The sequence below is a fragment of the Ambystoma mexicanum genome, chromosome 4q, assembly GCF_040938575.1.
Source record: "Ambystoma mexicanum isolate Mex_15411 chromosome 4q, UKY_AmexF1_1, whole genome shotgun sequence".
Taxonomy (NCBI): Eukaryota; Metazoa; Chordata; class Amphibia; order Caudata; family Ambystomatidae; genus Ambystoma; species Ambystoma mexicanum.
Genome location: NC_090928.1, coordinates 667,065,468 through 667,093,185, shown reverse-complemented (window position 1 = coordinate 667,093,185; position 27,718 = coordinate 667,065,468). Strand labels below are relative to the sequence as shown.

The following is a 27,718-nucleotide window of genomic DNA, read 5'->3' as shown; positions in this document are numbered from 1 at the left end:
GATCCCTTCTTCACATTCAATTAGTCTCCCATCAGCCCGGCTCGGACCAATTGCAGTTCACTTTATACGAGTGTGCACAGGGTTTAGCTCGACCCGTCGCTGGACCACTCTGATACAATGTTCTTTTTTTGCAATTTAGTTGCCATTCAGTTGGATACCTTACAGAGACCTTCGAATAAGCTGCCATGTGGCGCTGGACCACTCTGTAACCGGTATCTTATTTGGCTTTTTCAAAGTACATTCACTCCTTTAGTTTCCACTTGTATGCGCCTCTCATCACATGCACTCCAAACACTCTCCTTTGTGGATTTCTTCATACAATGTTGCCGCTTGCAACCTTGGTTCAAACACAGGCTGATTTCGTATCGGTTTCTCCGGCTCATTGGCTCTGCTGCTTTTACTGGCGCGGCTTTCATGCAGGAGCCAAGGACAGTACCACAGCAGCAATCGCCGCTCCCGTCCTGGGTTATCAACATGGGAGCGCCCTGGATACCTTTGATGCACAGTGTCAGATATATCAGTGTCTTAGACTTCTCACTTTCCGAGGCTTGTGAAAGTAACGGTTTCTAGAGGTCAAGAGCACTTCCCTCCTTGCAACCCTCTCGGGTCTTGCAGCGTTTCTCCTCGTGCTAAATCGTCATCTTGGAACTGCTGCTTCCTTGTGTGCTTTTCCTCGCTCAGAGTGTGCTTTCGTGCTCCGCCTTTTATCCATGTGGGGAAGTGTGATGGTAGTCGGGTGTATGTAATGATTAGTAATTGCCTGACCTTACCTGATCAGGGTTTTGGGTCATGTCAGGTATATGCCTCTGGTGTTAGTCCGTTGTCGCTCACGATGAACTGTCCGTGAGAAAGTGTTCGTGTCAGGAAAGGGTGGAGGTGGTTGAGTTTCTATGTATCCTACCTGGCAGGATGGGGAAAAGGTGTTACAGGAAAGGGGATACTGCGTCTCACCCTTCGCTGTCCCACTTCCACTCCCCGAAGACCCCTCATCCAGGTGATCCTCCCGCACTGGTCCACCCCCAGTAACTGGATCCAATAGCGATGGCTGTGTCCTGGCCACCTGGATGACATCCCCGGGGACAAGCGGGTGAGACACCTTCAGGTTTCTCACAGTATGAAAAAGAGACCTTATGTGTAAGCAAGTCTGATGCCATGTTTGTATATTTATTTGTCCTATCGAGCTAATTCAAGTAGATGGCTCTGCAGTTTGGCCCCCATGTTTTGCCAGTGGTAGTTTTGTAAGCCTAGATCCTGGCACCCAGTGAGGGAGAGCTATGCCAGAGACGCGGTTGTCTGGTTTGGGGTACTTCTATGCTAAATCAGACGACAGAAGCAATGAGGAGGGAATCAAAACTCATCCTCATTGCCAGCCTGTTCTCATAGTGATTCACTCTCCCTTCCAGTTCGCAAGGTCATTGAAGCTTGGCTTGAGGGACTCCTTGCATATATTTCATTGGGTGGGTCGAAGCTTGCTTCCAGGAAGTCTGCTTGCAACTGAGGGGTAGACTGATAGGAGACTTTGGAATGCTTCATTGTCTAATAGATGGTTCCAACTAGCTGATGGACTGCAATTTAGAAAATGACTGGTCAAACGACCAGCTGGGGCCCAGGGGCAAGATCGATATCGACGTTGTTTAGCAAAGTATTGACATTTGCTTGAGAGGATGAAGGATGGGGCCAGCTGTTGATCTAGAGCATTATTGAGTGTTTCATTTAGAGGTTGATTCCTCTTTATTTCATTAAATACATCTTTGCTTGCTGCAATACTCTGGGTTTGGAAAAGCGTCTACTTGATGATCAGGCTTACATTCGACACAATTGTGGTTGAGAGTGGAGCTCTGCTTAGAGCAAAGGAGGTTAGCAAGCAGACAGCCTGCCCTGAGCAGTTTGGAATCCCTAGCAGGATGGACCTGTGAGGATGACAATCCCACATGATTTTTGCAACCATTACTTTATGAATTCTTCCTCCAGAAGGGAACATCTTGGGACCAATAACTTCCGTGCAAACCTTCTGCTTCAGTCTGGTTGGCATATGTGGTTACCTCCTCCCAAGACGTTTATCTGTTTCATCTGGTTCCCAACCAATTTAGGAAGGAGGGAGAGCAGAAGAAAAGAGAAAGAAAGAAATATGTTCATGGTGCTACCAGTTCTTAGTCAATGCTCCCCCAAATTCACAATGCTCATACTTCTGTTTCTGAGAGTAAATGATGTATAACCTTATTTGCATAGGGCAAATCAACTACAAAACAAAGTGCGGCCGTTGCAAGGCCCTAGAATCCGCGCAAAGGTACATGTTGCACACAGCATGCCTTTTAGGCATGCTTTCCAGGCCTGCTTTGCAGTGCAGGCACTTTCCAACCAGGTTGTGAAGCAGGGGCTAAAAGAACAGGAATCACCATGAAGGTAATTTCTGCAATTCTTTGAGCCACATTTTTACCATGGTGCTTTTGTTTTTCATCCACCACTATGGAAGAGTAACAGACTTTCACGTGCTGTCACAAAGTGCTGTATATTGTGCTTGGTGTGGTTGTGTAACCTAGTAATTAAATGCAGTCTACAAGGTGGTGATGTTTTTTTTATTTGGATTTGCAAATTCTCGTTTGATTTTAATCACAGATGAACAGGTTGCTGAAAATGTATTTGGAGACGAGGACCCGAGTAATATCAAAGAAGGTGACGACTTGCTTGAATATATTGAAAGGTAAATGAAACAAACATATTCTTAATAGCCTTATGAATTGTGCACAATTCAGATAGAAGCAGAACTGACTTCATGCTCTTTAGCTTTTTATATTTTCAGAACTACATCATCCCAGATATTTATACCTGAAGAAGGGCCAACGAGCTCGAATCGCGTAGTAGCGGATAGGTGGAACGGTCATTTTTAAATTTGAATGTAATATGAACAGCAATGCTTGTTTCCTTTTTTAATGCATGAAAAAATGCTATGTGATGTATACCAAGTAGTGTCAGTAACTGCTATGTATACAAATTGTTCAATGTAAAAGCAATTTACATTTCTATGAAGAAAATATTTCACACATGCCATAAAACAGTTTTTGATGAACCAATGTGAAGCCTTTTTGAATATTTGGAAAATAAATTTGCACAACTGCTTTGTTGCATGTGTGTGCCCTTGTTTGTACCTCGTGGTTATCGAGGCAACTCGTTTTTTTTCTCACTTTTCCGATCCGGTAGCACGGATCTAACAAGGAGCACCTTTAAGTTCTTTTAATGAAATTACAAAATATTTACATTTATAGTGGTATTAGAAGGAAATCGAGTGCACCTCTACTAACCTACTAATAATTCTAGGGCCACAAAGAGTGTGCCTGTGGGTCTGGCTGCGAAGAACACCTTTTGCATTATTTTGCTGATTTGCCCTAAACTGGAAGATCTCAGAAGGCAACTGCTCAGAATTCTTTTTTTTTTTAATAAATGAAATTAGGAAGCAATGAGCTCTTTCTTGATTTTTTTATGATATGAATTTTATATTAGACGTTGGTATGTTTTTTTAAAATCTGTAATGTTGTCTTTGTGGTTTTATGTTGTACTATTAATTGTTAATGGCTAACGCTGAATACAAAATTATGTTCTTCTGGACAAAGTCAGCTTGGTGCTCTACCATTGTCGGACTTAGCCATAAAATTGGTGTGGGCACCACATTAGCAAATTATCATTATTTATTTTTTGTAAAGCATCACATGCCCATGGGCCTCAGAGCGCACAAACAATAGACCAGTACAAGGGAGACAAGGGATCAGACGGTGGCTCTTCAGCCTGGTTTTAAGATTGAAAAGGTGGTGTTTATCAAGTTTTTTAAAAAGACTGATTGTGCCTGCTGATCTTAGACCCTGGGAGAGCATTCCAAGCTAGAGGAGCCTAGACGTCAAAGATTGTGCTTGTATCTTGGTTGGATCATTTTAAGGTTTTCCTGGGAACGCAAGAGATGTCCCGGTTTGTTCACCTTCATCTGATCCTTCAGGTATTTTGGGGCTGTGTCTGTTCATCTGTCAAACATCTATAAGACAATGTCAGGATCTTGTTGGTGATCCTAGGTCTTATTGGAAGCCAATGAAGTGCCCTTCTGGCGTCGGATACATGTTTCCGTCTTGAAAGGCTGAGAATGGCATGGACTGTGCCATTTTGGGAGACCTGAAGAGAGTGCAGATTGGCATGCAATGTGCCAGCCAGCAGATTGTTGTAATAGTCCAACCTCGAGTTCACTAGAGCAGTGGCTAGTAAAGAGCAGTTGCTGGCTGAGACGAAAGAGCGAAAGAAACTTTGTTGTGTAGCCGCAGGAAGAGCGGGTGTGCGAGACATGGGATTTCATAGTAAGTTCGGCATCTAAACATACACTGAGTGCCTACACTCTTGGAGACACTAATGGGATTCCCAGCGACTATGAAGCTGCCATGTGCTGGAATAAGTTTCTTCAGTCGGGTACCTGAAGCCACGATCAAGAGCTCTGTTTTGTCTCTGTTGAGGGCTAGTGAGTTATCGGCCATCCATGTCTGAACTGCATCATACACTTTGTTGATGGCGCCTGAATCCTGTGCATAATCACCAGTAAGCTTGAGGATGACCTGGGTGTCAACGGCCTTGTTGGTATGATGCACACCCATGTGGTCCAGGAGACTGAGAAGGAGCATGATAAATATACTGAAGAGTGTAGGAGCAATAAATGAGCCCTGTGGGACACTGCAGATCTGAGCAGTAGGTATGTAACTCGCTTCACCGACTGCCACTCTAGCCGTGCGTGGGCCAAGAAAGGATGTAATCCATTGAGCCACCAGGTCCGAGCAATGTGCCTGGTCCTTTAGTCTGGTCACCAACAGGGAGTGATGAACCAGGTCAAAGGCTGCAGAGAGATCTAATAGCATCAGCAGGGCAGGATGTCTCCTGTTCACTATGATGGCCAAGGTGGATTTAAGATTCATCCTAGTGGCTTCTGTCCCATGCTTGGTTCTGAAACTTGAATGGCCCACTTCATTCCATTAAAAGGCTTATCCTCAGCTTTGATCCTGGCAAAGGAGTTCCTAGAACAGATTGTCCAAATACACGGATTCCCTTCCGTCCTGATTTCAGATCCGGCAGCCAGTTTATCTCACATTTTTGGAGAAAATGTTGTGAGTTAGCCCAAATCGATGTAAGACTCTCCACTAGCCACCATACTCAAACTGATGGTCAGACCGAAAGAACCAACTATTGAAGAACAAGGATGCCATGTTCTTCAATAAAACCCTGAAGCTGGAGATAAGCTACTTTTTCCATGATTTAGATGAAAAACGGCACGTGTGATGGGCCGGTAGTTTTTAGCCAGTGCTGGGTCCAAATTACTTTTCTTGAGCAGTGGCGTAATCAGGCCTCTTTAAGAGACAGTGGGATGAGGGCTTCGCTAAAGGAAAGGTTGATAAATCTGGTTATCCAAGGGACGAGTGACTTGAGTGAACCTTTGAGAATATTGCCAGGGCAACTATCTCCCAGACAAGATGTTGGTTTCATAGCAAGGATAATCTTCATCCTGGCTGCAGTGTGTAAAGTTAAAGATGGTGTTATTAGTCTGGGGGTTTGGGGTGTCATCAAGAGAGGCAGGTGGAGTCGCTCGGCGGCACACACTTGTAGGTCCCTGATGGTCTGTATATGTATATTTCAGAAGATAATTCATTGTGAATGGCCTGGCACCATGCTGAGTCTTTAGTTTGATCATGATAAACAGCTGTTTTATCCTCAAATTCAGTGAGGATTTTAAAAGGTTTGTTTGAGCTTGACCAAGCATTTGCATTTCTAGTGTTAAAGTAGGCTGATTTAGCTTCAGTAATGGTTGTTTTAAATTCTTTCACTGCCTGTTTATAGAGGCTGAGGCAGGGGTTCTTATGCCAATGCTTTTCGAGAGATCTTTTGGTATGTCTAAGTTGGATGATGTTATCATTGTACGAGGTGTTTTTGGGGGTCTCGGTTTGAATCTTTATTACTTCCAGAGGAGCAAGAGTTTCTATAGAAGAGCTAACAGTGGCTGTGAGATGTGTCATGAGGTTGGATGAGTCAGTGAGACAGCCAATGGGCTGTAGCCTGGCTGCAAACAATGCAAATAGTTTAGCAGGTTTCATATTTTTGATGTTCCTAGTTTTCCATTCAATTGTAGGCAGAGAATCCATTCTGGGTGGTGACGCCGGTAACTGAGCGTGTACGTTCACTAAATAGTGATTGGACCACAGGCATGGGATGACTTGAACATCAGAGAGGTACAGGACGTGTGTCATAACCCAGTCCAATGTGTATCCCCCTATGTGCATGGGACTATTGACCCATTGTGAGTATCCCATGATTTGGAGGGCCTTAATTATGTAAGAAGCTTGCCTATCGAGTGGGTCTTCAGCCCATAGCTTCAGATCTCCGAGACTGATCAGCGGAGTCTTGGCCTTGGTAATATGATGGAGAAGTTAGAGGAATTCTTCTTCGAGCTGAGGTATATCCCTTGCCGGTCTGTAGATGACCAAGATGCTCAGGGAGTCATTCGCATTGATTTTCCCGAACAAGGTTTTGCAGTCCTTGGGGCTGGGATGAGCGACCAGATGGCAGTCAAGTTGTTTTTTAAACATGTGTCCCACTCCTTTACCCTTTTAGCCTGCACGGTCTGCACAAAGGATCAGATATTCAGGTGGAAGGGATAAAGTTGCATGAATGGGTATAGACCCATTGAGCCAGGTTTCAGTGAATACCAGCAAATCAGGGGCAAACTCGGATAGATGGACTGTGTTTTTAGACGGAACAAGTGTTCAGGAGGGAAATGGACATCAGGGGCCCTGAAGTGTTAGTATTGCTTGGGCGTCAGAGTCCAAGAATGTGTGTAATGCCACCAAATGTGTACTGGCAAGAGGGGTCAAGGCTTTGTTAGAAATTATCTGAAGGAGATCCATGACAGCCCCATAATCACCTATGTGTGGTGTAACTTCTCTTAGAGTTGAAGTATGGGTTTATAAATCGGCATCAGACACCACCTAGTCAATTAATTCCTTACCCAGATTTTCTGGGATTAGCGGCGGTGCTTCTCTAATAGTGGGAACAAGAGTTGCCTTATCCTGAAGGCATGAGGGCTGAGAATGAGCCTTCAAAGCATTGGCCTAGAGCACGGTTAGCGAATGAGGGCGGAGCGGGTCCTCACAAGCGAGCAGGCGGGCAAGCAGGCGGGTCAGCGAGCTGAAGTATAGGTGTTTGTATGGCAGTCATAGGCGTGGGAGACAAGGGGAGATCGCAGTGGTCTGGGAGGTGTTGAGGTAGCGCTGCAGAATGCTAGGTTCTCTGGTCTGATAAGGAGCCATGTAATGGGCAGGTATATGTGTTGTTAGTGCGCATATGTTGTATAATCTCAGTAATTGTGGTCAACACAATAAGAAGGAAGTTGAAATGCGTTCAATACCTTAACCGATGTAAGATGGAAGAGTATCCGCTTACAGCAAACACCTTGCACAAACCAGAGATAACGGGCCTCACAAACGCGCCAGCGATAACGTGCAGCTGCTGTCGTTTTGTGGCACAGTTATCCTGGGAAATGTACTTCGGGAGAACTACTGGAGGCACGGACAGCACTGGGCTGTCAGGATCATGTAGCCAGCGCATGAATAAATGCGTGGAGCTCACGGTGGAAAATATACAATAGTTGGCACTGCGGGCTGATTCAAATCTAGGTAAGATGTGATTAACAGAAGTGGAGGATGCTCCGCATGGCGCACCTACAAAATGAACAAAGGTGAATAGCAGTCCTTACTGCTTGGTTGGAATGAAGTGGAAAGATCAGTTTCAACAAATGCTGCAAATCAAGTTACATCAATCAGGCAGACAATTGTTTGATTTAAATCAGAAGCAAACCTCACTTGCATACATAAATGACAATTAATTCCTTCTGTGACAGAAGGTTTGAGTAGTACCTACCCAAGGAGAAGATTTCTGTAGCATATGTTACAAATTGTGCATTTTAAATGTGTTCAGTAGCATTGGCCAAAACTACTAGCTGCGCAGTGAAACAACTCACTAAACTGTTCCAGTTTGGCTAAAAAACAGGCTTACTTAGGCCAAAGAAAACTGCCCCATGCTTGGATGTTGGGCCTGCACTTTTAGGTTGGCCCTATTGCCTCATAGGCCAGCCAGAGCCTAGTCTAGCCAAGAGCTTTACTTTATAAATGTATACCGCACACCTATGGACCTGGAAGCTTATGGGTGCAGTCATACAAACATAACCTGGGGAACTCAGCAAGAGGATTTCTAAACTATCTAAAGAGCAGAGTCTTCAGTTTCTTCTTAAAGATTTCAGTGACTTTTACTTCTCTAAGATCTGGAGGGATAGGATTCCAAGCTTTAGGACCTGCAGCAAAGAAGGCACACTTCTTTACTCGAGCGAGTACATCTAGGCTCCTTCAGCTGATGTGTTATTAGATCTAAGAGTTCTGGCATGATTTGATATGGCATTTATAATGCGCATACACACAAGTGTTTCAAGGCGCGACGAGGCAAGGGAGGGGGAACAGAGAGAAGACAGACAACGATCATACTAGGCCAGGTGTCATTCAGATTGCGCAAGTGCATGGTAAGGGGAAGTGCGGGGGGAAGGGGGAGTGGACAGTGCAGTACATGGGATAATAGAATAAATAACAATAAGTACAAGTAAGGCCAGCAGGTGGCAAGTGCAAGGGTAAGTGCAGGCATCAGGTGTCAAGTGCTGGTAGTGGGACTGTAGGGATACAGAAAACAGTCCCCAAGTGATTGGGTTGCCAGATGTGCGACTTGCGGGGAGGGGACCTGGGCCTAAGATCAGAGGGTGGCCAGGTAACCAGTGCAGTTTCAGTTTCAGCCAGGAAGTCAGCAGGGGGAGAGGAGGAGAAAAAGCAGAAGCAAAGGGAAAGGTTTTGAGGTGCTTCCGGAACCAGAGATGATTCTCCTCAAGTTTCAGGGAGGCAGGGAGGCTGTTCCAGAGGGAGGCCCCAGCCCAAGAAAGAGATCTACCACCAACTCGTTGCTTAGAGAAGCGACTGATCCTGAGGGAGTTGGAGGCGGATGAGCGAAGAGCTCGAGAACGAAGCTATTTAGGAAGAGAGAGTTGAAGGTATTGAGGCCCCAAGCCCCAGAAGGCCTTGTGGACAATGCGAAGGGTTTTGAACTTAATCCTCGCAGCCACTGGGAGCCAGTGCAGAGATTTCAGTCCTGGAGAGAGACGATCCCTGGGCTTGAGGCCAAGGACAAGTCTCACAGTCCTGTTCTGGTTGAGTTGCAGAGGGCGGAGAGTAGAAGCAGGCAGATTTAGAAAGAGTTAGAAACGTTTTGGGGTTTTTGTTACCAACCCAAATTTAACCATGCGCCTGATTTATACTGTTCTCAAAATGGTGTTGCAGGTGCGTGAGGCAAAAAGAGGCAAAGACCCCAACCTCCTAGCATAACCAAGTGAAGTAACTGGCCACACACATTAACAAACTGCGCCACACTTAGTAGGTGAATAGTGATCCTTTTTAGTTTTTAAGGTCATGTTCAATAGAACTTGATGAATGAAAACAAACCGTGCCCTATCAGATTACACGTGTTTGAACACATCAGTGTCTTTTTCAAATCAGGGCAAATGAGGTCTATACAATTTACAATAGTCATTGATGACCGTGTTAACAGAAAAAAGAAAATTTGCAAAACACAAAAAGAAAAATATCATCAATTTTGTTGTTTTGAAATCACAGACATTGAGGAGGGGTGAAAGGGGCAGAGGTTTAGGGGATAGTGAGAGAAGAGAAAAATATAAACAGAACATGGAATCAGTTAAAAAATTCCTACTGATGAGAGCTTGTCAAAGTTATATTACATGTATATATACTCTGCCGCAAAACAATAATGGTCATGTGAGATCTTACCTAATTTCACAAATATATTCAAATCCGAGGAACCAAGTATTCACGGGATAAATCCCCAGTTCAATTGGAAAGGTGAGAGGTAGGACCAGCTTGGTGTGTCCCTCTTTGAAGCATGGATTTTTATGTAGAGAAATAGTGCAGAAGTCCATTCATTCGTGCCACATGCAGTTTTTGGGTCAATTATCAATTATATGATCTTTATAAAAAACGGTATGTATATATTTCAAAGCATACATTTGTCCAATAAAAAGTACAGAAATTAAGTAGTGCTTGTCAAATGCTGAATATTTAGATAGCTTATCCCTTGTGCGAATTTACTAGAGTGTGCTCTAATCCCTATGGAAACAAGAATCCGTGTTGCGTACTGCAAATACTGTATTTGAATGTCTGGGGCCCGTATGAAGTTAAGTCACACGTGTCCACGTTCGGCATTCATTGCACTGTGTAGCCCGCTCAGTAGGGCGGACTATCCCTTAAGGGCTTATGTTTCAAAGTATGTGTTCCGTCTCCACGCGTCGGCGGGAGAGCCTGGTCGCGCTAGTTGATTATAACAAACGTTGCAATGACAACGTTTGTCCTACTACAATGTCTATGGCTCCCGACACGTACCTAAGCTGACGGGCATCATGTTTAGGGCTAAGTGTACGTAATGTGTATTAGACAGAAAGGGAATGACCCCAAACGGCTCCTGTCTGTTGTAGATTAAAAGTATAAGTTTGATATATGATGTGTGGTCTTCTGGTGATGAGGATGGTCGTAAATAACATATTCAGGAAAAGAAATAGAAAATAATTCAGAGCTTTATCGCAATATTAGAAAAGCTGTGTCTGGGGAAACAAATCCATATTACCATAATACCTTCGGCGCTCAGCATTGGTTCATTGGGCAAGGTTACAGGTGGTAGCTCTGGTTAAGGGCAGAAAATGTCTGTTCTCAAAAGAGCTTGTACCATTTTTGAGTCTCAAACCCCCAAACATTGGATTACTTAAAGATAATGGTCTTGCAGTTTAGTTGTATAGACCCACGTCACACTTGGGGGAAATTTAATGCACAAAGACGAGTCATCCAACCTATTTCTAAAAGTATAAGAGAATAAATCGTAGAGAAAAATGTACATATCCTAATATATGTTGGCACAATGTATGTTTGGGCTTGATATTTTTTACAATATTAATGTTCCTATACAGAAATGGTTCGTCATGCACAATTCAAGTTAGAATTCACAAAAAATGTATCATCTCAATGTCCTTATTTAGGCCCAACTCAGTTGCTCGAAATGTATCGATAAGTCGAGCTTCAGCCTGGTGCAGAAGAACTTCTCGATTTCCTCCTCTGTCACCCAAAGTTACTTTTTTCAATCCATAAAGTTAAGATTTTTCGTTTCCTTGAATTGGTGATTTGTTTGCCATTGTTGTACCAGTGGCAAAAGTACATCTTGACTGCCAATGCCAGAGAAGTGTTTGGGTATTCTGATACTAAGTTCTCTTATGTTGCTCCCAATATATATGTGATTACACGTACAGATGATACCATACACTATGTATTTACTTCTGGCAGTTGATGGTGTCAGTGATTTTGAACGATGTTCCTCGTGAGTCAGTAAAGGTTTGTGTATTTGGGTATGCAAATTTACACATCCCACATGATCCACATTTGCTAAAGCCTTTCGGCATTGTTGGTAGCCAGGATTCTGGGCCCGTTGTCTGGATCTGGGGGAGTAGAGATGGGCTAAGCGATGTTCTCAAGGTTCTGGCTTTTTTTAAAATTAGTCTTGGTTCATCATCAATGAACTTGTTCAAGTGTTGGTCAAGTTTCAAAAGGTGCCAGTTCTTGGACAGAATTTTTCTGATTTCATAGTTATGACAGAAAGTAGTGATATATCTCACCTTATCCTGTTCGTGTGTTCGCTGTGAATACTTGGGGGTAAGTGTTACATCCCTGTTCATTATGTTCACTTTCTCATAAGCTTGCTGCATACATTTGTTGTTGTAGGCCCTTGTTCTGAATCTCTGTTTAAGCAAGTTACATTCTTGATGAAAGTCAGCATTGTCGGCACAGTTTCTCCTTGCTCTTACAAATTCTACTTTAGGTATGTTATTGATTACTGATTTCAGATGGCAAGTGGTTGCAAATAATGTTGAATTTGCTTCTGTATGTTTTCGGTATGTCTTGGTCACTAGATGGTCCCCTGTCACGTAAATCGTAAGATCCAAGAAGTCTATTCTGGTATTACTTGAGGGTCCTGTGAGAAAAATTCCTTGGTCGTTGTGGTTCAAACAATCTTGAAATTCAGTCAAATCTTGATCATTGCCATTCCATATTAGCAGGATATAATCTATGAATCTTACCCATATTACAAGTTTGTCTTATGCATCTATATATGCATGTTGATCTTCAAACATACTCATGAAGAGGTTTGGAAGGGCTGGTGCATACTTTACACCCATTGCTACTCCCCGTTTTTGTTTAAAGTACTTGTTGTTGAATAGAAAGATATTGTGTTCCAATGTGGTGGTTAGCATTTCCTTCAGCATAGTAATGTAGTGGTAATGTGAAGCTGTTTCCCCTCGAAACATGTAGTCTAAGGTTTCAATGGCAGAGTTAGGTGTAATTGACGTGTACAGCACTTGGACATCCCAGGTGACAAGTTTGTATGTAGGCTTCCATTGTAGATGTTAGAGTTTTGATTACATCTGTATTTATCTAGATTTAAAGTGAGGCTGTTGCAATAGTCCAGCCTAGAGAGAACCAGAGCTCTGGAGACCGTGAGCTTCTGGGGTAAGGAGAGGAAAGGAAGAATACCTCTGAGGAGGTGCAGCTGGTAGTGTGACTTCTTAGAGGCGTCGGAGATGTGAGGAGAGAAGGAGAGTGTGGAGTCGAAGATGACCCCAAGGTTTTTAGCCTCACAGGTGAGAGCAGGAAGAGCGCCAATGGAGGCTGACCAGAGAGTGACAGGAAAGGTGTGTGTGTGTGTGGGTGTGCATTAAGGCAGAGATCATTGGCGGCACGCCACTCCTGGATGGTGGACTGACAGTCAGAGATGAGAGAGGGAGAAGAGGTGGCTGAGGTTAGCCTGAAAAGGAGCAGAGTGGCATTCGCTTTAGTTAACAATTCGTCACTCAGATAGGCAGCACTTGAGCCCATTAGGCGTTTTGTGCGAGAAGACAAAACTCAATCCTTGCCTCAATTGGTAACCAATGTAGTTCTCTTCTAGCTTTGGTTACGTGACCTCTCCACCAAGTCCAGCAATAACTCTCACAGCAATATTGTGTATTACCTGGAGTCTGGCACGCTCTGCTTTCTTGATACACACTAATAGACTACTGTATTAGTCAATCTTAGATCCTATAATAGCTCTTTCACAGTTTAAATTCGAGATTTAGGGGCGAATTCGGGCTTATAGCTTGATATAATATACTGAAGTAGAAACCAAACTGTTACTTGGCATTCATATTTAAATTTTGATCCATGTGAATTCTCAAGGTTTTCACTTTATTTTTTGTTTCTAGGTCGCAGCCCGCCACCTGAAACATTGTATAGTCTGCTTCAAGTTTTAGGATTTTTTCCGCTGTTCCTACCACCATCAATTCAGCCTTTTCCTTATTCAGGGCAAGAACATTCTCTACCATCCAGACATTAATAATATCATAAACCTCATTCAGCCTTTTCGTGTCCTGCTCATAATCACTGGAAAGTGGGATGACACATTGAGTGTCATCAGCATAATTTGTGAATGCTATACCATTTTTCTCCAGCAGATTAAGTGGGACAGAAGAAACATTGTAAAGGGAGGACAATAAGCAAGCTCCCTGCGGGTCTCCAAATTGCAACACTATTGGTGCTGCTTCAGATGTATCACTATCACTGTATCTGTTACTTAGAAAGGATTCAATCCAAGCTGCGACCGTATCCGAAAAGGCAGCTACTTCCTTCAACCTGGTGATAAGCAAAGCGTGATCCACCAGTTCGAAGGCTTCCAGAAAAGTCTAACAGCATCAAAAGAGCTGTATGTCCCTTGTCCATGACACGTAAAAGGTTGGACTTTAAGTCCAACAATGCAGTTTCCATATCATGTCCCGGTCTAAAACCAGATTGCCTTGTATGCAAGAAATTGTGATTGTTAAAATACTCTAAAATCTGAAGATATGCCACGCGGTGTAACATTTTTAATGAAAAAAGGAGTTAAGTAGTATTTGTAATCGGCCTATAGTTGGTCGGTTCAAAAGGACAAAGACCTGCCTTTTTCAGCAATGGAGTAGCGCATGCATTTTTTATCTCATCAGGAACATAATTTTCTGCAACCAAAGCTTTAACAAATTTTGTTAGGATTCCAATCAACATAGGGGTACATGCTTTGATAGTGTCAGCTGGACATGAGTCCCCTTTGAAATTTGTGGTCTTCTGTTTATCAATAATGCCCAACAAATCTGTCTCGGTGACTGAGCGAAAGTTGAATTGAGACTCTGATTTTCTTCGTATAGTGCTTATGTTATTATTTATTATTTATTTTATTTATTTCATTTGTTACACACCCAGACCCTTGGGTATCACGGCGAGGTTACAGTCAGCTTAATATTTACCTATACAATGTTACAATGATACAGATAAAATTAGATTTGGCCAAAAGACTCTAAAAACAAAATAGTTACAGAAATTAGCAAGCAAAGAGAATTTCTAGGAGGTCCTGCATAGTTCATAGATATAGTATGAGCCTATATTAACCAGATACAGACAGGATATCTTAGTCCATCAGTATTGGTTGAACCACCATGTTTTCAGCGATTATTCTTTTTTAAAAACATTTTTGAAGCTCACAATGGTTTCCTCATTTTTAATTCCGAGTGGAAGGGAGTTCCATAAGGTAGGGGCAAGGACTCTAAAACTACTCCCTCCTGCTTTGGTACTTTTATGACGCACAATTTCTAATAGAGCCTTGTTGTTTAATCTGAGTGTTCTGTTACTTATTTTTTTGAGGTAGCTGGGGGCTTTCTTAGTGAGGCATTTATATACAACACATAACGTTTTGAAAATGATTCTGGCTTTGATAGGCAGCCAAATGTTTTCTCTCCTGATGTTAGAGATAAGGGTCTGATTTCTTTATACCTAGTGCCACTCCAAGGGCTTTATTCTGTAGCAGTTGTAGTTTAGTTAAATTGGTATTGGAGGTTCCTAGTAATAGGACATTACAATAGTCAAGCTTAGTTAATATCAGTGCTCTAGCTAACGTTATACAATTGGAGGGAGTAAGGAATTGGCGGCTTACAGCAAGGATTTTAGCTGTGTATGCTGTGGAAGATGAGAGTGCTGAAATATGTTTACTCATGGTGAGATTGGCATCCAGATCGACACCAAGGGTTTTAACTTGTTTGAGAACTGGTATCAAAAGTGCCGTCGATATTGATATCTGTGTAATCTGGGTGAAGTGAGCCTATTCTAGATTGGGATCCTACAATGAGAACCTCTGTCTTCTCATCATTGAGACAGGCTTTTTATTGACATCCAATTTTGAATGATGTCATAGATTGTTAATGGTGTGGGTATCTTGGGCGTAGTTCCCAGTAATGGGAATAAGGATCTGAGTGTCATCCGCAAAATGTGTGTAGATGACACTCATATCGTCTAGTGCTGAAAATAGAAGTTTGGTATAGGCGTTGTAGAGGGTGGGGGAGAGACATGATCCTTGGGGTACTCCGATTGGGACAGCAATAGGCTCTGCTGCATCTTTTCCAATGGCGACTCTGAATGTACATTCAGCTAGAAATGATTTGATCCAGATAGTGGCATTATTAGAGAAGCTGAAGTCTTTAGCTAATGTCTTGCAAAGTTTGTCATGGTCTACGAGGTCAAACGCTGCCGATAGATCTAACAAAAGTAGTATGGCCATTTTTCCTTTGTATGAGGCAATTTGATGCTTGGTGGTATTAGTAGTAGGGTTTTTTTTGGGGACATTAGGTGGGTGGTCCTCTGTGGAGATAGTCGGGACGATTTTGGTTAGTGTAGAGGCATCAGTTGCAATGCAGTGCATAGTCTGTGACCTGAGCCATTGAGTTCTAATGCTTAGCTGCAGTGGGTTTAGTTTCAGTTGTTTATTTTTGGACTGGTCTGTATTTAAGTGGTGTAGGATGGTGTGTGTCCGTGAGCCAAGTCGGTCACGTCTCCTTGTGCCTAGACTCGGGTAGGAATTCCTTATGGTTTTGTTTATCCCCTGTGAAAGTGCATAGTACAGGAGTAGTTCTGGATTTATGGTTGCTGTTCAATTCAGTAGAGAGGTGATTGTGGTCCTGGTGGGGTTGGAACAGATTTATATTAGGAAGGAATGGGGTAGGACAGGGGATAGGGTGGTGTCTGGGGCATGCTAGTCTACTAAGGCCATTTACATGGTATAGAAATTTAGATCCTGTGCATGGAATATCAATGGGTACAAAACAGAAAGGGAGCATAATGAGAGTTACCAAACCTGGCAAAACTGCTTGTTGGTAGTGGATCAGCGATATGTTAATGGAGATCTACTAATACAGCTATTGTAGATCAGAATAGGCAGCTTCGTGGTAGCATGGGGGTGATCTAAAATGATTAGCTTTGCTAGAAGTTAATTGCGTGGATACCCCAGTAGTGAATTGGGCAAAGTATGTAAGGCATAACCGGAAAAAATGCAAGATACTTTGTCACAGGCTGAGGGACATAATTGAGCAAAAATCTGTTCTAGTCACTTTGATTTGTTCGTGACCTACGCAAGTATAATTATCAACGGCGTTCATAATGGATCTTGAGTGGAGGCTCATTATCTACGTACTATTTTGGAGTACACAACAAATCAAAAGAGCATTTCTGAGTTGGACATTCATAATACTGCACTGCATGAATTACTTACAGTTTGGGTATAAAGACCCACGTTAGAGTAACGGTATGGAGGTAAAGAGTGATTGTTTTGCTGAGAGCAAGGGAGAGCAGCCCCTTTGCGGCCGGTTAGCGGCCAGCTTCCGCCTCCGGTCAGGAGATCGGGTGAACATACTGTGATGTAGCCAATCAGCTGCACTAGGAGGGAGGAGAAAGAGCCTCCAGTATGCATTGGGCCAGTGGGGTGGACATTTTCAAAAGTTGAGCTCATTTTTGTAGCAACGGGCGAAATAGTGTATCTGCAAGTATCTATACACTGGCACAGGAGTATCTTTGAACATATGGCAAGACTTACTTGCAAAGCAAAAGAAAAGAAAGAGAGCAGCGTTGAGGATCCGTTCCGTGATGATCCAGTCTGGGATCCGATGCGGGATGGACATCAGCTGTGAGGGGGGAGGGCTCCTGCCCTGCCCTGGATGGAGCGTACAAATGCTTCTAACAGCCGCAGACAGGCCCTAAGACCGCAGCCCTTGTGGTTAGCGGCTGGCTTCCGTCTCCGGTCAGGAGATCTGGTGAAGGTACTGTGGTGTATCCAATCAGCTGCACTAGGAGGGAGGAGCAAGAGCCTCCAGTATGCACTGGTTCTGCACAATGCAACGTTTTCTTTTTGACCTCAATGTTTTGTTTTATCCTATCTAACTTGCTCATCATAGCCTCTTGAATAGATGCTCACTATTATGCATTTTCTATGGGCCCATCTGCAACAGCTGGACCATGGGTCTTCGAGTTCCTTCAGGACCTTGGAGTTCTTTAGACTCGTGCTGAGCCGTTCCAATTCTGAGATCATACGTGGTTTTCTTAGCCTCAATAATGGCAAGTTTGAACACTGTAGAGGCTTTATCACACACCCTCCCTATTCTTTTCATTTCTAGACGATTTCCAGGCAAAAAAGCATTTGTTTTTTTGCAGCTTTTGCAGGTCTTGTGTGAACTACAGGTTCGCATTTCTAATTGGTACCAATCTGGTTCTGAGTGGCGCTATGGAATTCATTACCTTCTGTGCAGTCTCCTGGACAAGTTTGACTGTCATCAACAGCGTCCAGGCTCTCAGCCTCCGTTGCAAGAGGTAGTAACCACTTCTTCATAACTGCCAGTGATGATATTCTCATATTTCTGGAGGTTTTCATACATTTTTCCAGTACCACAGTCCTTATCTGCTGCCTGCAAGCTACATTCATTTGAATAAAGAAATGATCAGACCATGGACATGGGAACATTGTGACATGACTAGTATTAACGGTATGGGAGGCCACCCAATCCAATATGTTCCTCTTGTCGTGTGTTGGTACGTTCATCAATTGTGCGCAGCCCACGTTATTCATAGAGGTCTCAAAACATTTTGCAGAAGAATCCCTTTTACAGCCTAGTCATAAGTCCATATATCCCATTACCATAACCATAGAATTTGGCTTTAGCAGTGGTAGGAGTATATCACTTAACTGATGTGCAAAATCATGCATAATCACTGGAGGTCTATATATCAGTATGATATTTATAGTATTTTCCGGATTTGTCCTAATTGTAACATCGAGTAGCTCACAACCATGTATACTGGGAGTGTTCACTTTCTTCACTTGTAGATTTGCCTTGTAAATAATGGCCACTCCACCCCTTTTCTCTCTAATCTATCATTTTGAGTAACATTTCTAGACTGTGGGAATGGCTAGTGCTAACGGAGGACCCGCTGCGCTAAACAACCATGATTCTGTTAGTGCGCATATATCCAGGTCTTGATTAGTTATGTAATGGGCAACATCAGTTGCATGCTTCATGAGCGATCTGGTATTTAGAAGCCTGATTTTTAAGGATTTCTTCAGAATATTTTGGGAGCCTTTTACACCACCAGTTTCCTGTGTGCTAGAACCCACAGTAGTATTTTGCATAGTTATCTCATGAGGTGAAATGTCCATCCCTGCAGATTTAAGAGAATCTGCAAACATCCCTTGGAGTATTTCTGGCATGACTGGGTCCACGGTTCTCATTACCCTTAATAGCTCAAATAGGGGCTGAAAGGCCCAACATGGCCCACAACACAACCACATTGCATCCCCAAAATCTTCCTTTATTACTTCTGTTAGTCCATGCGTAGTTGGATTACCCATAAAAGCTGCCTCCTTAAGATAGCGCAATATAATATCTGCACGCCTTTGTATTTTAATAGCTTGGTGGCAGCTGCAAGGCCTCCAGTTCAACTAAAGACCAAAGCTAAAAGACCAAACACAAAGGTAAAGACAAAAACAGGTTCTGTGCGCTTAAACATCGCTGTGACTGTGAGTGACTTCAAAACCTGGTCATGTGCTTATACGATTAACAGAATAGGGACTGGGATCAGGACATTAGGTAATTCCGATTTGATCATTTCACTGAAATTGCTTTATCCCTCCTTCCCTAAACTATTTGCTTAGAATCTCCCTTTTTAGTTGAATCCTCTTTCACTAGGCCTTCCTCCAGCACTTGCCATCAAGAAACAAGTGTTGGCAGCCATAACACCACCTTGCAGAGGCTTAATTTAAAGCTAACAGCGGATAAGGATGCTTTAGTGTCCTTCACTCAGATAAATATATGGTAAATATACAAAATAGCTTTTTTGCTGGGTCCAACCACCTTCAAAGCATCGAGTATTTCTATTTGATCTTATTCTGTGCCCCAGTGGCTACTTGCTGAGTGTGAATCAGAGGTGATACAAACCACAATTTGCCCCACCTTTTACCCAGGTTTGAATTAAAAGTAGCTGTTTTTCCAGACATTGAGTCGGTCACAATTTCGGAACCCCCACAATATTTGAAGGTCCATGCGAGTGGAATAATCAGTTTACTTAAACATTTTATTAAAGGCAGCAGAATATCTGTCCAGATTAGAGACCTATTGCCAGGCAGCAATAGCGTAGTTGCCGTCTTGGTGATGAAAACTTAACTAAAGGAAATAGAAATCTGTGCAACTACTACAGAGCACTTAGAGGTGAAAACCCCATTTCCTGTGGGATTCTGGGACCCTGGTATAGTAGGCTCCACCAGCAGGGGGAGCGGGGCCGCCGATGAGGTGATTCCACCTCAGAGGCTGAAAAAGCTCCTCTGCTGGCGAGCGTGAATGGTAGCGCCTATAGGGCAAAATAGCCCATAGGGTAATCGCCAGGAGAGAGCGAGGAGAGAGACGAGACACGGCGGAAGCCCAGATTGCTCTGGAGGGCACTGAGGCCCTCGGTCGAATCGGGGACCCCGCCCTGGACCATAGGCCGACTGCCTATCAGTTGGTACTGCTCTCTCCCCCCCCCACCCGGGGTTGAGAGAGCGAGCCGGAGTGAGAGACAGCCAGTAATTGTCTGGTGCTGTAGCCGGGGCCCACCGCCCGTGCGTGCCCGGGGGCAGTGGTGTCAGGAGTGGCGCAGCCTGGGCCAGTCAGGTAGGAGAGAGAAGTGTAGCGAGGATATCATGCCCCCGCGTGTGACAATCGAGGTCGACACGCGGGCCGTTTTGAGAGGAGAAGTACTTGGAGACCTAGTCACCGCACCGGGCGGAGACTTGTAGTGGTGTTCCCGCAGGTGGTGCAGAGGTAGGGAGCAATGACCCTAGGGGACACAGGGCATGCAGTCCCCATTGGCGCCCTGTAAGAGTGGTCCATTGGTGTAGTACCAGTGTCCTATTTTTTTTTCCCCGAACCCCGCCTTGACCTATTGGGTCGTGTTATGTATCCGTTTTTTTTTTTGCTGCCGCCGCTCTGGAGTTCAAACATATATCTCCTGTTGCGCATCCTGCCTACTCCGGGAGGTAGTGCAAATTCTCGCTAGGGTGGAGGAGGACATGGACCTAGTGTTGTCATTGGGAAGCGTTAATTCTCAGGGAATACCTGCGACAGGAAATTTTATTTATCAAGCATGAAAACGTACATTCTTAAGGGAAACTGGTGACAGGAAAAGTAATTTATTTATTAAATGAGAAAGCGTTCCTTCCCAGGGAATACCTGAGACAGGAGCATGTTATTTATTTATCAGAGGTGAAAACGTACATTCTTAAGAGAAACTGGTGACAGGCAGAGTTATTGATTTAGAAAATGAGAAAGCGTTCATTCTCAGGGAATACCTGTGACAGGAAATGTTATTTATCTATCAAAGGTGAAAACGTACATTCTCAAGAGAAACTTGTGACAGGAAAAGTTTATATTTATCAAATGTGGAACCGTTCCTTCTCAGGAGATGCCTAATGTAATGAGTGCTTAGTATTTACCACATGTAACTCACTAAGCCCATAGGGGAACCTTATGCATTCCTGTTACGAATTATTCTACAAATGGTCAACTAATGTTATGTGATGGGAGCAACTCTGTCAGGTTGCCTAATGGTGTTATAGAGATTCAGTGTATGTATTTTTGTATTGGACACTCTTTCGTTATATAAAACAAAAGCGGGCCACGCTTTAACAAAAATAAAGAAGTCTATGCATGGTTACTTTGGTCTAAGATACCCTAGCTGCTGCTGGTTGGCAAGGCAAACCACTCCCCTTGGGCTATCCATTGTTCATGCATATGTGTGCAGTAAGGCGTAGCACTCCTATACTCAGGTCTCCTACAGGTAGCTACTACTCACTCCTACAGAAAAGAATAAAGGAAAAACAACTACAGGGAGAACAAGGACAAGGGGTGACACCTGGGCAGAATGGTTCTGTTACGGGTGTTTAGCAAGGGTAAAATAACATACAGAAGAGACAACATAGATTGGCGCCGGCTGGATTGGCAACAGTGAGGTGTCATCAATTGTTCTTATTTGAGAGCATCAGGTTTGAGTTCATTTTAACCCTTGGGGCCATCATATTTCAATAGTCAATTTAGTGAGGTGGGACTTGCTTGGATTGTGCAAGTCAGATCAAAGCTTTCTGAGAATAGAACAAGTTTTACAGGAAAGCAAGTGAGCATAGTTAGAGCACTTATTGGTTGAATTGCTTCAAGGTATGCAGGTCTAGCTGGCACCTTGATTCAACAGGGTCAGGGACTTGACCCTGTCAGTGGGGAACAGGAACCCCGCCCAACTTGGGCTAAGCCTACCAGGGCTTATTCCAGAGCCGTTCCTGCCCTAGAGGAGAGATGATGGAGTTTGGGGGAAGGGGACTGTGCCCAGTCCTTAAGCTCCTTGGCAGTGCCTTATATGGTTTAAATGTTGGTACAAATGTCTATCGTGACATACCTTCCAGAGCCTCTTTTCTGGCAGGAGTTCTTTCATGTTGATTATAGGAAACAGTTTCCAGAATCAAACACAATAGCATGGAAGCACACTGCACGTAGAAGCTGTGATGCTGGCCACAAGTCACATTTCTCTGATACTGTCCAGACTACCGGCAGGAACATCGACTTCTCAGGGATGGATCCTAGACCAGGCCACAGAAGCACCACAAATGCTTGTGGGTGAAAAGGAGGCTGAGTCAAGGGGATTTGTTATTGCTGATTGCCATTGTAACCCATTCCCTCTGGAAACCATAGCAAATAGATTGGTCAGGTGCAGGTAGGGACCAATGGATAGGTGGAGGACGTAGAAAGCAGGAAAATCACTGGTATGAAAGACCCACAAGTATGGATGAAGTGTGTTCGGTTGAGGTCAGTAGGAGAGTTGGTGGACTGAGAGACCATGCAGAGGACAAAAGTTGGAGCAGTGTTGAAGGGTTGCTGGAAGTATTTGGAAGAGAGTATAGGGGGGGGGGTTGTGTGTGTGTGTGTGTGTGTGTGTGTGTGTGTGTGTGTGTGTGTGTGTGTGTGTGTGTGTTTGTGTGTGTGTGTGCAAGCTTGAGAGAGGAGTGGCTGATGTGAGCGTGTATGCAATATTGAATGGTAATGGACAGGAGCGTGGAAGTACAGGGTGAACTCAGATGGAGCAGAGAGGTGTTACGAGAGAGAAGACGGGTATAGCGGGTGAAGGTTGGAGAACTTGCGGAAGTGGCATGAGAAAGAAGGGAGGAGTGCGAGACCGTCAGTGGGACAGAGAGAGAGGAGGGTGTAGTAGGAAAGAGCTAGAAAGAGAGGTGGGGAAGGATGGGAACAGGATATTTAAAGAGAAAGGTGAGACAGAAGTAGATAAACCGGGTGTGAGAAGAGGCATGATCACGGAAATGAGAGAGCCACTGAAGAGAAAGGGAGAAGGCGTCATATGTAATACCGTGGGACATCATCAGGGTAAGGATTCCTCAGACAGTCCTGGAGGGAGTAAACTAGATTAGGCTATGGCCTTCAGGCCTTTTTGGAGACCAGGATCGAACTATACTGTAGGGTTTTCCAGAAATATCACAGAAACCACAATAATGTGAGGCGATCACCCGCTGGAGAGCAACTTAACTCATCAGCACACCCTAACGCAATCCAATGCCAGACCCCTGTCAGGGAGGAAGAGCCAGCATGAAAAGAGCTGCAGCACCTATACGACAGCCTTATGCAACCTGCATACAAACGCAGCAACAATAGAGCGAACAAACAAAGAAAGCATCACTAAACTGGCGCTGTTCCCCAGCCAGTATAGTCTCTTACATGCATATCCCTTGGCTTCTCACATGTGACTTCTTCACATACAATGCTTTCCTCTTGCAGGGGGGCTGGTGGACGTGTACAGAAATGCTGCATTGTGATTAGTTGCATCACTTCAAGGGCTCAAAATCCAGCTGCCCCACCCCCTCCACACCTGCTCTTTTGCTCCAAAATCACGGCTTTATTAAAAGCAAACAAAGATTGGTTGAAGGTGATTTTATAGTCTGTTACCCATTATATTTATTTGATTTCCTGTAGAGAAATCAAAGGTAACATACAAGCGATGTCATCATCAATGTTGGTGACTGCAAATTGTCATAGTCATGGAATCCACAGAAGGCTGTGTGATGAATTCAATGAAGTCATCACAGATTCCCTGGCGGTAACTTCCCCCCATGTGGCCAGGGGACAGCAGCCACTACCTGATCCTGGCCCTGGGGCGGCTATATAAGGGAGGATCACATGGGAGGAGACATCTACCAGGGGGATGTCATGACTTCATTGGATGAGACATAGTGGTATCCTCCTTTTGCACATGAGGAAGACCCCCGCTACCCAATACCCGAATGGCCTATTGCTATGTGTCTGTCCTCTCCATCCCCCTTCTGGAAAAATAGAGAAACCTTTTCCCAACATTCTTTAGACCAAACTCCTATCCATGGTCTGAAAAGTAAAAGCTCCAAGACAACCTTTTTCCGTTCTAATTCCCCTTCATATAGAACTGATCCCTCATATGGAATCATTGAGCGAGGTTCTCCAAGTACTGTGCATCTGTTGATATCAGTGGACTTCAATTCCCATAACCACCGAAATATTGAGACGAAGAGGGTGAAGGAAATGATGCAGAGCGCAGGAGCCTCAAACTCAATGAGTGTGCTAGTTTTGGGAAAACACCTATGCGCTGGACATTTAAAAATGGAAATCAAACCAAGAGCAGGAGCTCAGGAGAAGATGTTGCATCTACCTTGAAGGCGGACGGAAGCTGGAGGCCCAAGTCGATGTGGCAGAGCCAAGGGGCTTGTCGGCAAAGAGGAAAGGAATCGTTGCGGGAGCAAGCAGGGCTGCAGAGACGCCAGGAGCCACGAGACGATTCCTGGGCATACAGCAGCTGGAGGAAGCAGCATTACCCTCACTGAGACCTGAAAGCGAGCAGCCATGCAGTAGCAGAGTCGCAGGAGAAGGCGGAGAGACGTCAAGGCACTGCATAGGGGAAGGCAAGCGGCAGAGCTGTGCAGCGCAAGCGCGAATGGGACCGAAGACGCTAGGCAGAGGCGGTGAGTCAGCCCAAGCGAAGTGGGGACCCCAGAGTGTTTCGGCACCCACGCCAAACCCAATTTAAACTCTGTAATGCCACTGAAACAAAAACAATAAGATTATTTGGAAGTCAAAAAGGCAGAATACATATGCAACCTCTAATTATATATGAGGGCATGGAATGCCGATATGGGGAAAACTGAAATTGAACATTGAAAGCATGGGAACTACTGAATCAAGGAAAAGATATACAATTGTGAATGTAAAGAGAGACTGTATATATGCCAGGCAATTGGCAGTGCTTATGAAGTCCTGGCAAGGAACTATACCAGGCAGTTGGAAGTACAAAACATCATGACAGGGGAGTATACCAGGTAAATTGCAAAGAAGGAACTTAGGTTAAAGAAGGAACTTGTGTTAATGACTTACTAGGGTAAAACATCTTTTTACCTAACTGGATTGTTGTGGGCCAAGGAGACACAAAGAACTGTTACTGTTAGAACAATATACATTGCCATCCCATTGAGAAATCCAGGGGAAGGGGAACCAACCTCTGGAACCAAAGTTATTTACCTTGGAGAATGTTTATTTTGGAGCTGTCATATTTTTTAATTTATGAACAATTTCTGCAAATACTAGGTTAATGACATTTTCCCTTCTCACTTTATTATTTTGTTTGTAGTGTGAGCGTCAGGAAAGAATGTTTGGACGCAAGCACGGCTTTTGATTTCTGACATCCTGACAAAAGTTAGATTTTGGTTATAGGTCGGGAAATCCCTCTTGGAGCAGGGTCAGAGAGGCATTTTCCCAAACCGTTTAAGTTAATAAACATGACAACTTTGTGTCCGGCTTTCATTTCTGACCCCTCACAGCTGACACATGGGAATGGTGGCTTAAAAAAAATAAGGATTATTAAGATACAAAAGGAAAGGGTTGGTGTAAGGAAAATAAAGAATGCATAATTCTTCATAAGAAGAGTAGAGTTTAACTCAAACCAAAACATGTGGCACAATCTTTCAAATATGCAGAGTGAAGTTCTGGGTCGGACCTTGATTCCTGAGTCCAAAGTTCTACAACATGACAGGTCAGTTCGTAGTCTGGATGAGGCCTTCTGTCAAAATGTGCCATTTTCTCATTCACAGTTCTTTGGTTGAATGAGTCCCAGGAAGTCCTCATGACTGCTAGCATAGGATGGCCCTCTAGGCCAGTACGCACTTAGCTTGCTGGCGACAGTCTATCTCTTCCCCATCTGTTCTTGGTTGATTTTGAGGCTGCAGTCATTCTATGCCCTTAGCTAAGCGCTGCATGAAGAAGTTTGAGCTTGGGCTGACTCCGATGTATTTGTGTCACTAAGACATCTTGTCTTTTGTTTCTCAATGTCAGAAATCCTTCTGACTTGAATTTCTTGGGGTTAGCAAATCTTGTTTAGTATCCCTGGGGGTCTTGCCCTAGCAATGTACTTTCTATGGGTTTGGACAGCTTCCCAACCTGAAATGCAATTCTGCATCTCTCTTTCAGGCTTCCCCGATGGTCTGATTTTTTTTTTTTCCACCAAAATTTGAAGTACGACTCCTGGCAAGCCAGGGTCTGCTCTTCTGCTTAAGTTTGGCCCCTGTCAGATCTTACGCTCAGGTCCACCGATCTTTTAACCTCCTGAACTTAGAAATGCTTGCTGGCTGACAGCTTCACCCACATTGACTTTGCCATTCATCTTTCTGACCATTTCCTGATTGATTTTACAGACCCTTGATGGTTACTCTCTCTGTTGCTTTTTCTCCACCTCCTCTTTTAAGTCCTTTTGCCTTCCTTCAGATTTTTCCCTCCTATTCCGCCTTCCTGGCCCTCTCCTTTTCTCCAGACTCTTGATTTGTTCCTTCCTCCAACTCTTTGCTTGCCATCTCCTCTCCTATCTCTACTCTCTTCCTTTCTCTTTCTGCAAACTGTTCTGCTGACTTCTTTTTTCCAAACTCCCACACCTCCGCGCTAATCATGCCCCATTTTATAGATGGGGTTTCCTTGGGGTTTCGTTGTGAGTAGGGTTTTAATTGGGCTATCCGAGTGTACTAGTTGTCCATTGGTCATATGATTGGGTAATGGATCTTTCTCCCTCCCCTCCCCCAGTGTCACCCCTAAGGTCTGATGGGTTTTGTGACGAATCTAGGGAATTTGCCATTCTCCACAAGGGGCGCGGGCTCTGCCTTTGAGGTAGGGAGGTAAACCTGTTCTGCAAGATCCTCCCTACGGGTCTGTGCAAGTGGGGCTTCACTGGGAGAGACTCCCCCTTTGAGGACGAGGACTCCCATTCCGTGGAGGAACTCCCTAAGCCATTCCCCATGATCGCATATATGGGACGAACCGATGTGCAAAACAGAAGATTGGCTGAAGACGAAGTATGCCATTATCCTCAAGACAGAGAATCTGTCCCTTTTAAGAAAAAAACTCAAATTGACTCTGCCAAGGAATTTGAAAACAGAGGCCATGCAGAACAGGGAGGAATAAAAGAGGCGCATACAGCCTGAGGGGGGGCCTGCTGGACATGCGACACCTGACTGAGGTGGAGCAGAGTCGCAGATCCTGCAAAGTTCAGAACTGCTGTCACGCTCACCTGATTCCCACGGAGGCGCAGGTCTGGCTTCGTGTGCTGATGCTTCTTCTATGGTGAAGCGCAGGACTCTGAAGATGGACTCACTGGCTCGCAGGAATATTCCCCTGTGCGTGAAAAGGGAGTATTACCTACTGACGGAATAATGCTCAAGCCTCCCACTCCCTTCCAACCCACCACGATACCCTTCCTCAATTCCCTGTGAAGTCTCACCTTAGGGTCTGGAAGGATGAGTTCTCCATCCTGCTTCTGATGCAGGGGCGCGTTGAAACCCAGTTACTTCACTGGATTGAGGTTTGATGGGAGTTCAAATAAGCTTGACTATTCAGGTAAGGCGCTGTAAGAGTTCTATAGCAAGTTCAAAAGTTCAAGCTTAATAATAATGTTCATTGTCTTATTGCAGCAAGCGCTAACGCTTATGTCTTTTTCCCCGTAGGGGCCGGGGTTCGGAATGCCAGAGATATGGCGCCGACCCGAAGTGAAACGTGCAGTTCCAGTAAATGACAGGTAAGTTCTGGATGAGCGTTCGGGTAATGTCTTTGCATTTGCTCATTCAATGTCTTTGTCTTTTTTCCCCA

At 44.2% G+C, this 27,718-nt stretch overlaps 1 protein-coding gene across 2 annotated transcripts in view; it reads left to right on the top strand.

Annotated features, from left to right (window-relative positions):
- CLHC1 (clathrin heavy chain linker domain containing 1) overlaps positions 1 to 27,718 on the top strand; it is a 660,301-nt gene that overhangs the window by 466,486 nt on the left and 166,097 nt on the right. For both annotated transcript variants that reach the window (XM_069608240.1, XM_069608241.1), the window contains one exon: positions 2,617 to 2,701. In XM_069608240.1, coding sequence (XP_069464341.1) covers positions 2,617 to 2,701 — 85 coding nt within the window. The remainder of the gene's footprint in view (positions 1 to 2,616; positions 2,702 to 27,718) is intronic.